This window comes from Sardina pilchardus, chromosome 10, assembly GCF_963854185.1.
Source record: "Sardina pilchardus chromosome 10, fSarPil1.1, whole genome shotgun sequence".
In the NCBI taxonomy this organism is placed as follows: Eukaryota; Metazoa; Chordata; class Actinopteri; order Clupeiformes; family Clupeidae; genus Sardina; species Sardina pilchardus.
In genome coordinates, this window is record NC_085003.1 from 11,400,838 (window position 1) to 11,415,837 (window position 15,000).

The window sequence follows — 15,000 nt, forward strand, 5'->3', positions numbered from 1 at the left end:
TCCACCTGGATGTACATGTGAATTCTCCAATTTTATTTCAGAAACTAAGAAACAAAGGACATAATGACTGTGGCAGCCCAGACCCTGATGATGGTTTTGGGCACAGTCCCCTTGCGGATGACCGTTACGGCAAACTAAGCGAAGAGAGTGATTTAATGTACAAGCGCTGCGGTGTAAGTACTCCCTCCTCTCCCTGCCATTTTGTGTTGATTGCTGTTTTTATGTTGATGTCCACTACAGGCGCTAAACAAGAAAGAACACAGAGGCTGTGATAGCCCGGACCCCGATGCCTCATATGTCCTCACCCCTCACACTGAAGAGAAATATAAAAAAATTAATGAGGAGTTTGATAATATGATGAGAAATCATAAAATCGTAAGTAATTGCAATGTTCTTGCTTGGCTTTGTGGCAGAGAAGACACCTACCCCCCTTTTTTATTTTTTTATTTTTTGCACTTTTTCTTTTTTTTTTCTACTCCCCCACCGTGCAACTTCTGTCAACAACTACAAACACGGTCTCTTGAAGCATAACGTTTTTTTTAACATTTGTTTGAGATGTATGATTTTTTATTATTAATTATTGCAGTCTTTAATTTCACTCACCCTGATAAGATCACATTGTTAGAGTAGATGCCTTAGCCACAGCTCTGTTGGGGAGAAGTTGGAATATCTGGCTGTTGACTGTCTATTACCACCGTTTGAGGAAAAAATAAAAATAAAGTGCAAAGGCAAAATAAATGCCTTTTTCCAATTTGGATAAAAGCTTAAAAGCAGTTGGTACAAATATATATATTTTATTTGTATTATCAAATATTAGATTCCTCTAGTTCAGCTCTCCTCGGCTTTTTTTTATTTTTTTTTCCCCCTGCCAGACCCTTTCACTAGAAGGGACGATGAGGATTTCTTCCCTTTTCTTCCAGTTTGCTCTTTTCCACTCTGAACGGTGTAGTGTGGAAATGAAATCTGCCTCTGGAGGATTGGCCCACCAGTGTCATGTGATACTCATGGCTCTGAGCAGAGCCTTTTTGCCCACTCCACATCCCCCCAACCATCCCAACAATCCCCCCCCTCCCCACCCCCACTGCAGTGGAGGAACGTTGGGGCCTTGTCCAGCTCTGCCCAGGCATTTCCTGCAGTGCCCCAGCAGTGTGATAAGGTTCTCGTGGTCAGAGCAGTAGTGCAGTGTGTCTTACCAGCACCATTGCAAAAAAAACTTTCTGGCAGGCAAATCGTTATTCTCGAGTTCTTAGACATTTTTTTGCTGGGATTATATTATAATATACTGTGAAACAGAGCTTTTTTACCTGAGACAATAGTGATCTTATTGTGGGTGGCCAACTATAACATTCTGCGCTGACCGGAGTGCCGAAGTGATTATTTTTTCTTCCTTTCTTGCTCTCACTTATTCCCTCTACCTCTCGCTCTCTCGCTCTCTCTCTCTCTCTCTCCCTCTCTCTCTCTCCTATCTGTCTCTGTGAAATGGTCTTGAGAAAGCCTTCTTTTGTGCATTAACACACTACTAAAACTCACTAACTGCCTCACTGTATCGTGCTGTGAATGGAGTGAGCTCACACTAGCCGCACTCTCACTCTCAAACCCCTCTCGAGCTTTGGATGGTCAGCATTGTACAGCAGCCGTCGTCGACAAGTCAATGTGACACCATTCAGTCGGGCCCTCGAGCCCACACGGCCATAGTTCCTCTTTCATGCGCACCTGCTGCCAGAGCAGCGAGTTGACGCATCTCCCAAGCAACCAAATTACACGTCAGTACCATAATTATAGCCTAGGACTCACTCAGTGCAATGCTGACTACCTCAAGGCCACACTGGTAAGCCGGTAAGATATTGCACCGATTTTGCATGTCTCCGTAATGTACAGTACCTATGTGCATATTCTTTTTTTTTTTCTGTCTTGTAATGTTTTGTGTGCAGTAAGAGGTTTTTATGTGTAGTGGAAAATATGTGTTCCCTTCCAATGGCCCAAACTGCCCCCAACAGTGTAATTGTGATCCACAGCTATTCCTCACCAGACAGAGAGACTTTTTTTTTGTGGGCAGCCCAAGGTGAAACACAGGTTTCTCCCCCCTGAGATTACATTTTCCACCGTGCAATCCATCTCCGGTTTTGCCCCATTGTTGGATTAAAGTACCAAAGCCCCGGGGTCATCTTTCACTGCTGGTATGGCTGTTAGGAGCACAAACAGTGTTATTATGGGCCCACACTGCCGCACACATTGTTCAAAGGAAGGAGAGTGAATAAGGTGAACACTTCCCCTCTCGTGCGGGTCCCACCTGGACTATTTGTTGCGGGTCTTTGTTTAAGGGACGAATGAATGAGATGCCCTAAAATTTGTGCCCATGTGGCACTGTGTGGCATTGTGCCAGAAAGCCCTGCCCCCTTTTGGTGAATAGCGCACCCATCCTGTAGTGGCCATGCCATCACCCACACCAGGTCTGTCAGACCAGTTTCTGATCTCCACACGTGTTTTTTTTTTCTCTGTGCCTACTCCCCCCCACCTCCCTCCCCATCTCTCCTCCACTTTGCCTCATCTCTCTCCTAAACTCTACCCCACCCCACCTCTCTCCTCAACTCTATCCCACCCCACCTCTCTCCTCAACTCTACCCCACCCCACCTCTCTCCTCAACTCTACCCCACCCCACCTCTCTCCTCAACTCTACTCCCACCCCACCCCACCCCCTCCCCAACCCATCTCTACCCCACCCAAACCTCCCCAACTCTGCCTCACCTCCCACCCCAACTCTACCCCACCCCACCTCCCTCCCCAACTCTCCTCCACCTCACCCCTTTCTCTCCCTGCAGCCCGCGGGCCTGCCCCAGCAGAACTTCTCCATGCACGTGACCGTGCCGGTCAGCAACCCCAACGTCATGTCCTACAACCCGGGCGCGGCATCCCTGGGCTCCCAGGCCCTGGCGGCGGCCGCCGCCTCCCTGAACGAGAGCGGGATGCTGTCTCCCCCGCACGCCTCCCTTCACAGGAACGTGGTGTCCGGCGGGGGCCCCCAGCGACCCCCCAGCACCGGCAGTGCAGGTCAGTGTCCAGTCTCGGAAATGCAAAGTATAGTAATAACATTAGTAGCAGCCTTTATTGTTGTCATTGTACAAGTACAATGAAATTACATCATTTAGATTACATAAGCAAAATCATGCACATCTGTAAATGATGTCGGGTGCGAGATCCAAAACAATATTTCAGAGGCAGCGTAAAAATCAGCACACCGAAAAGCTCCCAAATACTGTATATATATATTTTTATTTATTTAGTAACGTTTCAGGCTTTACAGCCCTTCCTAAGACTTGTACGCTGTGCAGGTTTTTACAGTTTCCAGTCTCGTTCTCACACAGCTGTGCTGAACGTGAAATGATGAACCAGTGTTGTTTGTAGTGTGCACAGATGATACAGCCATGTGAAGAAAGTTATAGAATAATAAAATCAGTACGAGAGCAGAATGTACAGTAGGAGAATTGATTTTGTATTTCAATCAGAATTCTCTAATCGTGGATTGGAAAAAAGTCCATGAGGGTTTTTGGCCATTTGGGTTTTATATGTGAAAAGACTATGTCTTTTTTATGAATTTATTTTGATGTTTTTTAAGTTTTAAGGAAGTTCATAGACTATTGATGGTATGCTTCTATTTCTGAGGCACTCCTAGTGATCTAGCATCCTGTGACTACATGTAGTTCAGCAGAAGTCATGCCCTGCGGGAGTTGACCTCGTGCTCCTTTGGTATCATGCAACGCCTTTCAGACTCAGAGAGGTGTGATAACAGGATGACTATATTCATGAAGTGCAGATTCATGGCCATGCAGATTCCATGTTTTATTCATAGCTTGTGTGACTGTGTGTATATGTGTGTGTGTGTGTGTGTGTATGCGTGCGTGCGTATGTATGTTTTTGTGTATGTGTGTGGGAGGATGGTGGTTTTGAAGATGAGGTGTTTCTCTATAGGGTCAGGTTAGGTAGATACTACGCATGCCTTGTGAACATTTGCATACTTGTGCATAACAGGAAGCTTACCGGTAAACTGAGGTAGGCTCACCTCACGCCAGGTCTGGTGTTTGAAATGCACCATATCATTTCTTGTGTAGCTACAAAAGCGTACAGTAATTTGTTGATGTCGTAAACACTCGCACTATGAGTGTGGCGGTTCACACCTTTTTTGAGACTCTCCACTATGGAACGGAAGTACGATTAATTGAAAGCAGTTGTCATGGCAACGCCAGTCAGTGTTTTTTTTTTTTGCTGTTGTTTTTTTTCCAAGGTGGACTGTGTTGGGTCTGACAGCAGTGGCCTCTGTGGTTAAGCTTCACAAGAAAAGTGGTATAGAGGGGAGGAAGGGGTGGGGGTGAAGAGAGAGAGAGACAGACACAAACACAGAGAGACATCCACTTGAGACCCTGCATGTTGTGTTCTGCAAAAGCATCCTAAATATCCACTGACACAAAACAAACAATGCATGCAGGACATAACTAGGCCAGTGTCTTCCACTAATTAAAAAAATGGAAATCAAATTCTTCAAACACCTCAAACTGATTGGCTCAAACTGTCTCCATTATAAGGCCTCGCAATACCTTGAGATAAGCAGAGATAAAGCACTCCGCACATAGGCACCAACATGAGTGTGGCCCCCTCTACTTTCCACATTTGATTATATTAGAATTTCACTACAACTCCACTCACCAGCATCGAACTCTGCGGCCGCTGCCACTTACTGTAGATCACGATTCAGCTCGTTTTTGTCGACGCCACTCAATAAAATCCTTTGTTTATTCAATTCTTGCCAGTTAAAATGTTGGCACTGGTGTACGTAGTGAGTGACAGCTCATTCATGACGGTGTCTGCCAAAAGACAAAGGTGTCAGCAGTGCAAAGATTGTGTTACCATTCAAAAGTGCATTGATATGAAACTGTGATTAAACTTTTTTTTTTATCAGATCTGTTTCATAGGTGTTCTGATATACAGAATCTGTAGTCTCCTGTCAGCCAATCAGAAAACAGTATACCTTGTCTCCAGGGGATGAGTTCTGATATCTTGTTTAATAAGAGTGGGAGGGGGGGCAGAGAGAGAGAGAGAGAGAGAGAGAGAGAACGAGAGAAAAAAGAGATAGAAAGAGAGAGAAAGAGAGAGACAGACAGGTATCCATACATTTTCAGTGCGCTCCTGGACTCCTGTCTCCTGAAACAGTCACCATCATCACATACTGTAGCCCAGAACAGAATGTGCGCGTTGCGTTCTCAGCTGAGCCATGAGCATGAGTGATGACCACAGGGCTGCACTGCTAATTACCAGACCATGTGAACCAAACAAATACTCATATGTTGGAATGTTATAACTCTCACACCAGCCCCCTGCTCTCGGCTCTTGTTTGTCTTCCCATGATAGGTCTAGATGGTAATTGAAAGGCACTTAACCGAGACTCGGCAAGCTAAACATGACATACACTGTAGCCTGACTCTACTGAATCTACCGCGCCGAATCCATTGTGCTGCTGCTGTTCTGCTGTGCGGATGTGTATGAAATTGAGCGTGGGAGCAGTGCAGTGGCAGACGGTGTGGGTGAGAGGTGGAAGCACGTACGTGTACTTGTAGGTTCTCACAGCTGCGGAACAGCCCTGTGCGGTGATCCGCTAGCAGCCCGCTCAAACCACATCCCTTGCCAGACGCTTTTTTGCAGCTCGCCAGGTTGACTAACGTGCACGGGAGGTGGTATACCAATTGACTCCAGAGCATGAATTACACTTCATGTCCTCATCGTAACGAAAAGGAAAATGAAAAACTGAGAGGAAGGAATACGACACGAAATGGTAATTTTCAATTTTCAATACAGCAAAAAGTCTATTGGAAATGTCAGTAAGAGGTTAGCCACATAAGAAGGTCAGGTTAACCGATCAGTAGCTAAGCCTGCGCAGAAGCCCCATTCTACCACATGGCCTAATTCACACTTTCCCAGAATCCTCTATGTCACACCATCATCTCCTGTCATCCTGACATCAGTTGTATACCCAGATAGCTCATCTCTCTGCAACATACAGTATTTGAGCCAGAGCCTCCGTATCCAGGCTGCCTCCACACAAATACGGTTCAAGTCCAGTTGAAAAACGAATCTTCGTCCACAGTATCAGGAAGTGTTTAAACTAAAATAGGGTCAGTAGCATTTCCAATAGTCTCCATTTTAGGGGCTTGACTACTCTGCGGTATTAGGGACGCCAGATGTAACGTAATGTAGCAAAAGCATGTTTTAAAGCTAAGATGTATTTGTGTGGATGGAGCCTTGGCTTCTGTCAGGGGATTAGAAGTGAGTCGGGGGGGGGGGGGGGGGGGCATCATGATGGATGACTTACAAGTATGAGCTCAGTGCGTCTGAGCACAGCCCGAGATGGTTAATTGATGCAGATGGTTAATCATCTCATTTTTATGCATCTCATTAGGTGCCATGCTTGGTCCCCCTGACCTGTCTGTGCCAAACGGCGTAGGGTCGTGCCCGGCCGGTAAGTCCTCCACAAGGATGGTTCCGCTGCTCTGCTAGGCCCTCCGAACTCTCCCGGGTGGCCGCTGACCGTTCGAGCCGAACCTGGCCCAGATCCGATGCACGTCTGTCAGAGCTGTGTCGGATCTGGGTCAGTTCTGCTAGTACTGTCAGCTGCTCACTGGCTTTGTGCTGCCACAATCTCTCACTCTCCCAGGCCCAGTTTCTCCATCAAATGCATCATTTGGTAGCAATCAGTTTTGTTCTCTACTAACACTATTGTGTTTTTAGCCTGGCTCCGCTGTCTACTGTACGTACAGTACTTGAATTTCAATTTCAATTTCAATTTAATTTCACTTATAGAGCGCCAACACATTACACATGTTTCATGGCGCTTTACAGCGTGTTAAACACTCAGCCCATGAGTGAGCCCATGCTCAAGAACATAGTCCAGAGTATGGTTCACAAGGCTAATGTGTTTATACCCTTGGCTTGAACGAGGCCCAGAACCCTACTTTGGATACATTATTTGTCTGACTGCATGAGGGCTATCAGGTTCTCTTCCCTCTCCTGGAATAGTTGTCTGACTTTGCATGCGCAATGCTGTTGTAACGCTGGAAACCAGCAGATCTATCTCCTCTGTTTACTGCCAGAACCTTTGGCTCTAATCAGAAACTAGTTTATCCAAAAGACGCACCGGATCGTTGGTCTGATTGGTTGAAGGACTATCCAATTGTGTACGGAGTCATTTGAACGATGCCCATTGATCACGCGTCTTGTTCAGATTGAGATTGAGCTTAGTATGGTGAAAACCAGACTAGTTGTAAGGTGAAGGTTAGCCATGATTCCTGGATGCGTCTCTAAAGGGCAAAATAAATGATGCTCTTCTGTCTGATACTACAGTACAACTGGTGTTAGGTTGGTCGTTTTGCAAATAGGTTTTTGTTTTTCTATGGAGGACTCAGGTTATAATGTTATCCTGAAAGATTGATCATATCTGAGTAGTTCAGTCAGAACCATATAACGTGGTTAGTTTTTCACCGTTGAATGCTGAAGAGAAATCTTTTAGAAGACAAAAAGATTGATATGTCCAAGGCTTGACTAGGCTGAAGTGCTTTCTGCTTTAGACACTTCATTTTGTGCATGTGGGCTTCCTCCATATCCAGGTAATGGATGTTGGAGAGGTTCATTGTATGATGTGCTATTATAAGTCTGGGTACGAACTCAGTGGCCTGAGTAAAGAGGACGTCTTATGAAAGCTGTACCTGTACAAAACAGGGCGTGCAAAACTTAAACGTGAGTGGAAGAAAATTATGGTGGCAGCTGTTGATGTCTCTGACCTGCTGAAACACACATACACACACATGCATGCGTGCGCACACACACACACGCACGCACGCACACACTCACACACGCACACACACGCACACACACACACACACACACACACACACACACACACTAACACACAAACGCACACACACACTGTCAAATCGCCAAGGACATTGCCAAGGTCATGTGTCCAACTGTTCCTTCTTGACAGTTACAAATGCCAGGATTGCTTGTGTTCTCCCATGGGCTATTTTGTCTATGTCAACACCACGTTGCCTGGGGTAAACAACACTATAATGCAGAAGTGGACACCGTTACTATATGGACTTATCTGACGTAGCATGGAAAGGAAGTGGCTTTTGAAGAGCGTGTTGTAGTTTTAATCGCAGTGTTCCCTTTGTTTCCGACATTTTGAGAGTAGAGAGATTAAATATGATTCTTGAACAAACTTGAAATAGTTTTAAAATGTAATTGATTATTTAATAGAGTTATGCTCAACAGAGTAGCCATTATCATACACTGTGCCATGACACAAAGATGTTGAAAGATGAAAGGCATAGATTTTGTATAAGCTACAACTTTGTTTATCTTGGCCTTCAGTGTATAATTGCAACACATAAAACTGTCTGTGTGATTTAAACAGTGTGAAGGTGGTTATTACATTATAGAGCCCTTGTGTTTATTCATAACTTTTGTCCACTCTCCTTTCTGTGAACAAGCACTGTCCCTTAGCCTTGCAGTAGATGGATGATGCACAGCTGAATATATTGATGAGTGAATACTAGTTGGCAAAGCCTTAATAGTCTAGGCTATTCCACTGATGTCAGCAGACTCTAACTTATAAATCAAGTTGTTGCCATTTGTGTTCGTGGGAAACTTTTGTCTGCTTACTTTAGAGATGATTGGTTTTGCCCTTACGATAGTGCAAAGGGAAGTCTGGTGAGCCAAGCATTATCAGGTGAACACACGCAGTGTGGCCTCTTTAAGGCAAACCCCCACCTCCACCAGAACCTCCGCCACCACCACCACCAACACCACCCACAGCCATCAGCATCTCTCACTCTCCACCTCCCTCCTCCAGTTTCCTTCCCTCTATTGACAGGTGCATCTGTTTTTTTTCCCTCGGTACTGAGGCCAGTCCTTATAAGGCCTGCGAGGGCCTAGCAAGATGCCTAGCCCAGCAGTACCGTGCAAGTATGCCGGCCATGGCATCCCTCTAAGTCCTGTGTACACAATGAGTGGATGGGCTGTCATGGCCGCTATGCGCCCGCCTGAGAGGCAGTGTCAGGTGCTGGTGAACCCTACCCTACCCCGCTGTGCCCTTCCCTGTCCCCGCCCCACCTCTGCTTTCCCGCTCGCGCTGCCCCTGTCACCCGCAGCGGACCGGGCACGGACTCAAAACGGTTCTCCGGTTCTCCTCCTCCTGGAATTGTATGGCGCCCTCTGTAGGCGGGATTATTTACGAGTCTCCCACACCTGCTATTAATTGGCACTCATTAATCAACGTTAAATCAACAGCGTTGCAATGACACCGTGGTGATAGCCTCACAGCCTCTGGGCTGAGGAGAGGGTTTTTGACTGGACTCCAGGTGTGCCCCTGTTGACCTGCCTGGCTCGGAGTGGCCACCTCAAGGCTTTTAAGAAGGGAGCAGGGCACACAGCTAAGCGCCAAGCCCTGGCTTGCCACGTCTTAGCAGTTGTGTGTGAACCTGTGCTTGGCGGGCAGGGGAGAGAGAGAGAAAGAGAGAGAGAGGGAGAGAGAGGGCCTGCAGGCCGTTAAGGGCAACAGAACGGGCCCAGTGCCCAGGAGGGGCTCAGCCTTTGGCATGGGCGACTTTGGGGAGCGAGCTGCAGCTGTTGTTTGTTCCAAACAGTGCCGAGCAGCCGCCGCGAGCGAGCGAGTGAGCAAGTGAGTCGAGCGTTTCGGAGGGGGGTGGTGGAGGGGGGCGGGGGGGGGTGGTTGGAGAAGGAGTCTCCTCAGCGCTGGGCTGTCGGCCTGCCATTCCGCGCATACCTCCGATTTTTCACAAGCGGCGACCGCTGGGCGTGAGGGAGAGGCCTTCTCTCTCCAAACCAGGCCAGGAGGAGCAGCAGCGCCGCCTCGCCCTCTTTACGGCTCAGCCGAGCCTGCCGCTCTGGCCCAAAACCGCAGCCAAGTCCTTTACAGACCTGGCCCTGTCCCAGCGCAGATTCACCAGCCCCCCCCCCCCCCCCCCTTCACCAGATCTAGGCCTGTGTCTTTACGGAAACAGGGCTTGGTATCGCAGGCCCAGCATGAGTGCTGTGGAAGTGTTTGGGATCGCTGATTGAGCCCAGAGATGGGTGGCGAGGATCCAAGCCTTAATCCCAGCAGAGCTGCCAGCTCCCTCTCCTCTGAGGGAAAGATCTGTCTTCATCCTGACATGAACTGGTAGGGTGCAAATGAATCATTTTCTCTATGAAATATCACACTCGCCTCATACCACAATTTGTCTCTCCCCTTCTCACTTTTTTTTTTTTTTTTTTTGTAAATGTGTTACCTAACCACGTGTGCTAGCTCGAGGATAAAATGACTCACTAACACTCAGAAACAAAATGGCTTAGACTCTACACAGTGCTATTGCAGTGCACGAGGCCTTAAAGACAGAATTTGCCTTTTTCATGTTGCATGTCAGAGTGCAATGTCATAATTAGACACATCATGTTTTGGTTATAGAAATCGCAGAGCCGTTTCCAGGCAGCCTAATATGATTTGGGTGTTACAAATCTTTTTGCTTTAATGTGTGATCTGCCTCATCCTACCAAAGACACAGCGCCAGACCTGCTCATCATAATGTCGCAAGCCAAAGTAAACGGAACCTGATGCTAATCACGCGAAGGTCACACTGATGAGGAAAAGATGTTCTCAAGTCAGCCCAACGGATTCACAGAAAGAAAGCTGCTCGAAGGGCAACACACTGAATCATAGTGCATTCTGGTGCAATGATTTATTGATGCAACTTCTGTGGCTAGCCGTCACATCTTGCAGAAAACTCGATTGTGCCACTTCCCATTTGTCAGTGCAAGGCAGTGTGCTGCGTCATCGCCCGGTCCCATGTGAAATCCCCCACTAACTTCTTTGAAGCACCCTTTGTGGGTTTAAAGCTCTCTCACTGTGGTGGAGGCAAGGCTACGGGTTGGCTGGCTGAACCAAGACAAAACAAACCAGCCCTGTTCGTCTCGGCCTCTCCACACCCAACCACCATCCCGCCTCCCTTCCTCAAATACAGACACACACACACTAACACATATTGTATATACACACACACACACACACACACACACACACACACGTATATATACACAAACACACACACACACACACACACACACACACACACACACACACACACAGACACACACACACACACACACACACACACACACAAAACACACACACACACACACACACACACACACACACACACACACACACACACACACACACACACACACACGTTCACATCCTACCTTGGAGCCCCGTCTGCAGCCCTGCCCTGGATGCTGCTGATCTAGTTATTTCTGCCGAGCAGCTCAGCTGACTTTGCAGCGCCTGTCCTGGTTCCTTAAGCAGTTTGGCGTGGCAGAATGGGAGCTGAGCTGACAGTCCCCTGGTTCTGTCCGCCTGCTCAGACTGCCGAGTGGCTGTGCTCGCCTGGGACGCTCTGGGCTGTGGAGGCTGGAGCAGGCTCCAGTGTGTGTTCGCTTGTCTTTTTTTTCCACTGGAGCAACCTACCATAGATTTCCTATAGCTGAAGTTCTGGCACCCTCCGTATTAGTGGACATATGAGGTCGAAGTTGAGGGGGTTAATCATGATTACCATATGGATCATTATATCTACGCAATCTGTGGTCATTTCAGTTGTCAGGGCCACTGAGTCTTCTTTCTAAATCACAATAACAAATGTTGAAAAAAAATTAAAGTTGTGAAATTTGTTGGGGAAAAAAAGACACAAGCTTTGTAGAGAACAAACTAAACAAGCGAAATATTTTTAAACAATTTTAAACATTTTTTAAACAACTCCAGACATACAGTAACATTGTGTCAAAGGTTCAGTTTAGAGTTTAGTTTAGGCTAATCAGTATTTGTTGACTAAGGGCTTAATCACAGCTGATGTGTAAAGATTCCCATACAAACACTGCAGTGTGCTCAGTCCCTTCCTAGATTACACACAGGTTTACTTAGGCACAAGCCAGCAGAGACAAAATTGGCGTGGACCTTATTAATGTGGGGGCATCTTCATTGTTTATGTTCAACACAGATATCTCTGTTGTTTATTTTCTCTCTCTGTCTCTGCGCTGGTAATCAGAGAGGATTGGAGTGTCCAGCGAGGCAGAGAGGCGAGCGTGGAACAGATTCCGTTTTGGATGATGTGTGCCCACTCTGTTTTGCATTAACAACGAGAGATTGCTGGAATGTGAGGGATTTGAGTGCTCACCCTGTTATGCAATTTGCCTGCGAGCGCTGCGGCGTCCCTCATTAATACTGGAGAGTTACAGGCTGTTGAAGAGCAATTACAAGGGCTGTTTGTGTGTCAGAAGAATATTTCAAGAGATTGTTTCTGCACACATTATTCCGCCATGACTCTGGGTCTGTAAAATCCGTCTGTATTCCCTATGGACAAGCACATTTTTTTATTATCCCATTTGAATCCCATAGAAGCCTTATAAATGGTATTTATTTTTGTTCTGAGGGACTCTCCAAGTAAAATATGAATAGGATTTTCTTGGCACAGCTGTTTCTGCTCTTGAAAGCCTGAGCACATTGTTCAGTCCTATCCTGGGTTTTTTCGAAGCCAAAACAATACAGCTCTCCAAACTAAAGAGGCACTGTTCAGCCTCATTAATTAAAAGCTATAATTAGAATCCAGTCTATTTTACACTTAATCTATTACAGCGCCATTGCTTTGATTCTGAAATCCATTAGTCGTTTTTCTTCATTCATGCACATTTCGCCTCTACCTAGCACACTCCAGGTAATGACAATTTAATAAGCCAGAGCTCGCTTACAACTGTATTACGTACACAACCAAGACCGTGCTGTCTACTGGGTACAGCTTTTCTCCCATTTAGGATGAAAACAAACAAACAACAACAACAACAAAAATCCCTTAGCCTTCGTAAGGGGAGATGGTTACATAACGTTGCTCCCAAACGGGTGATCCATTATTGAGATCTGACAGAGAGTCTTTATTTAAGAAAGCAGTGAAAATAAAACACGAAGAGGAGGGTGGAGGGGGAGAGAACACTCCCTGTGCCTCCTGCACAGCGGGGACACAATTTTACGGTGCACTGACACAATCTGGCACAGTGTGTCTGAATCAGAAATGAATCAAACACACACACACACACACACACACACACACACTCACACACACACACACACACACACACACACACACACACACACACACACACACACACACACACACACACAGGATCCTCTGGAAGAGGACGGACAGAGAGAGAGAGAGAGAGAGAGAGAGAGAGAGAGAGAGAGAGAGAGAGAGAGAGAGAGAGAGAGAGAGAGAGAAAGAGAGAGAGAGAGAGAGAAAGAAAAAGAGGGAGGGAGGTAGGGAGCGAGGGACATTGTGTCAGAAATCACGCACGCGCTGCACATGAGGACACTGCGTACATAAACAGTCTGCCTGCAAAACCAGTGGCAGCAGGGCCTCACATGCACATTCAGGTTTAAGCACCACAGAGACCAGCTCAGAACACTTTATTTTTAATGGGATTGCTGCCGCTGATGGAGGCTTTTGTCTTGTGCAATGTAAGTCCCCGCACCATGTAAATCAAGCTTGCCCATGCATGTACTGTAGGCAGTGCTAATGTCTTGTACTGTATGTTGGTCTGGCTTATGTTATACCGTTCCTTGAGAGTATAGCTGTAGTTCTAATAGCAAAGAGGCAAGTCTTCTGTTTTAGATGGTCTAATTCATCAGTGGTGCCAATTGTACAGTGTTTTCCTTTTTTTTTCTCTCTATTTCTACTCCCTTGTGCGTTGGCCCGAATCCAGGCAATGATATCATAGCCTTCTCTGATTCTTATCTGCGCCGACTGTGGCTGCGCCTTTTACAGTAATATAAAGATAAGAGACGCCCCCTTTCAACAGCACTGTAATACACATGTGCGAGACAAAATGCGTGCACACACACACACACACACACACAGACACACACACACACACACACACACACACACACACTCATACTGTAGATCAATCTCTTACTAGACACAGACAAAAAACGGTCTCATTTGTATTATGAAAACAACACAGCATGTTAAGCACATGCAAGTAGTTAGAGTAGCGAGAAAAAAAACATAAGCGAGGGTGTGTTTCCTTAAAGCCCTAGTGGAGAACAGATAAGAAAAACATTCCGGTTTGAGACTTTTCTCTAGAGCAGACAACTATAGTCTTAACATCACCCATGTGTGGTTTGGGCACAGAGGATGACATGATTTTTTTTCTTTTTTTTAAGTAAAAAATATAATTCCATTTTGGATTACAGTTTATTGTAATACTGTTCCTCTGCTCAGTACAGTAGTAACAGAGCCCAGTAGTGGGTAGCTCATGCACGTATGTCAACTGGAAGTCCTGATAACTGTATATTTCTCCATGTATGGTGAAAGCTCTTATCTTTGCCCCAAATGGGAGGACTGTCTGTTTGCTTTTCAACATGCTCTGCAGCAGACTGCACAGACTAGCTGTTTCACTATGCTGTACTGTACTGTACTGTACATGACACAATTAAGTCATGAGCTACTACACTACTGATAGTGATCTCGTGATTGATGATTATGGTGAAGCAGAAAGGCTGCTGGCTGTTTGAATGATTCTCCAGGCTGTACTGGATTAAAAAAAAGGTTGTCTGAGGTCTGTTGAAGCATGTTTGTATGACTCAGTTCTCTCATATTTGAACAGTGTAGCCTTGAAGATGGCTTTAGATACTGTACAGAGTCAACAGCTTTTGGCAGTGTCTGTGTAAGCTACCATTGCCATATTGTGGATATTGCAAACTGTAACAATACATCACTGGGGAATAAAGAGGCCTGGTTAGGTAAGAAGACGCCCCTTGGAAAGCAGTTGCTGTAGGGATAGACCTTGTTGCTGTGGTCAGCCTCCGTCCTGAATGCCCTGAACCAGCTCGGCTCAGCTCGCCTCAG

At 46.3% G+C, this 15,000-nt stretch overlaps 1 protein-coding gene across 7 annotated transcripts in view; it reads left to right on the forward strand.

Moving 5' to 3' along the window:
* mef2aa (myocyte enhancer factor 2aa) overlaps positions 1–15,000 on the forward strand; it is a 98,900-nt gene that overhangs the window by 69,405 nt on the left and 14,495 nt on the right. For 4 of the 7 annotated variants that reach the window (XM_062548436.1, XM_062548440.1, XM_062548442.1 and 1 more), the window contains exons 5-6: positions 241–375; positions 2,821–3,049. In XM_062548436.1, the coding sequence (XP_062404420.1) occupies positions 241–375; positions 2,821–3,049 (364 nt within the window). Of the gene's footprint in view, positions 1–41; positions 174–240; positions 376–2,820; positions 3,050–15,000 lie in introns of all 7 variants that reach the window. The other 3 variants (XM_062548441.1, XM_062548443.1, XM_062548438.1) reach the window with 1 other exon arrangement.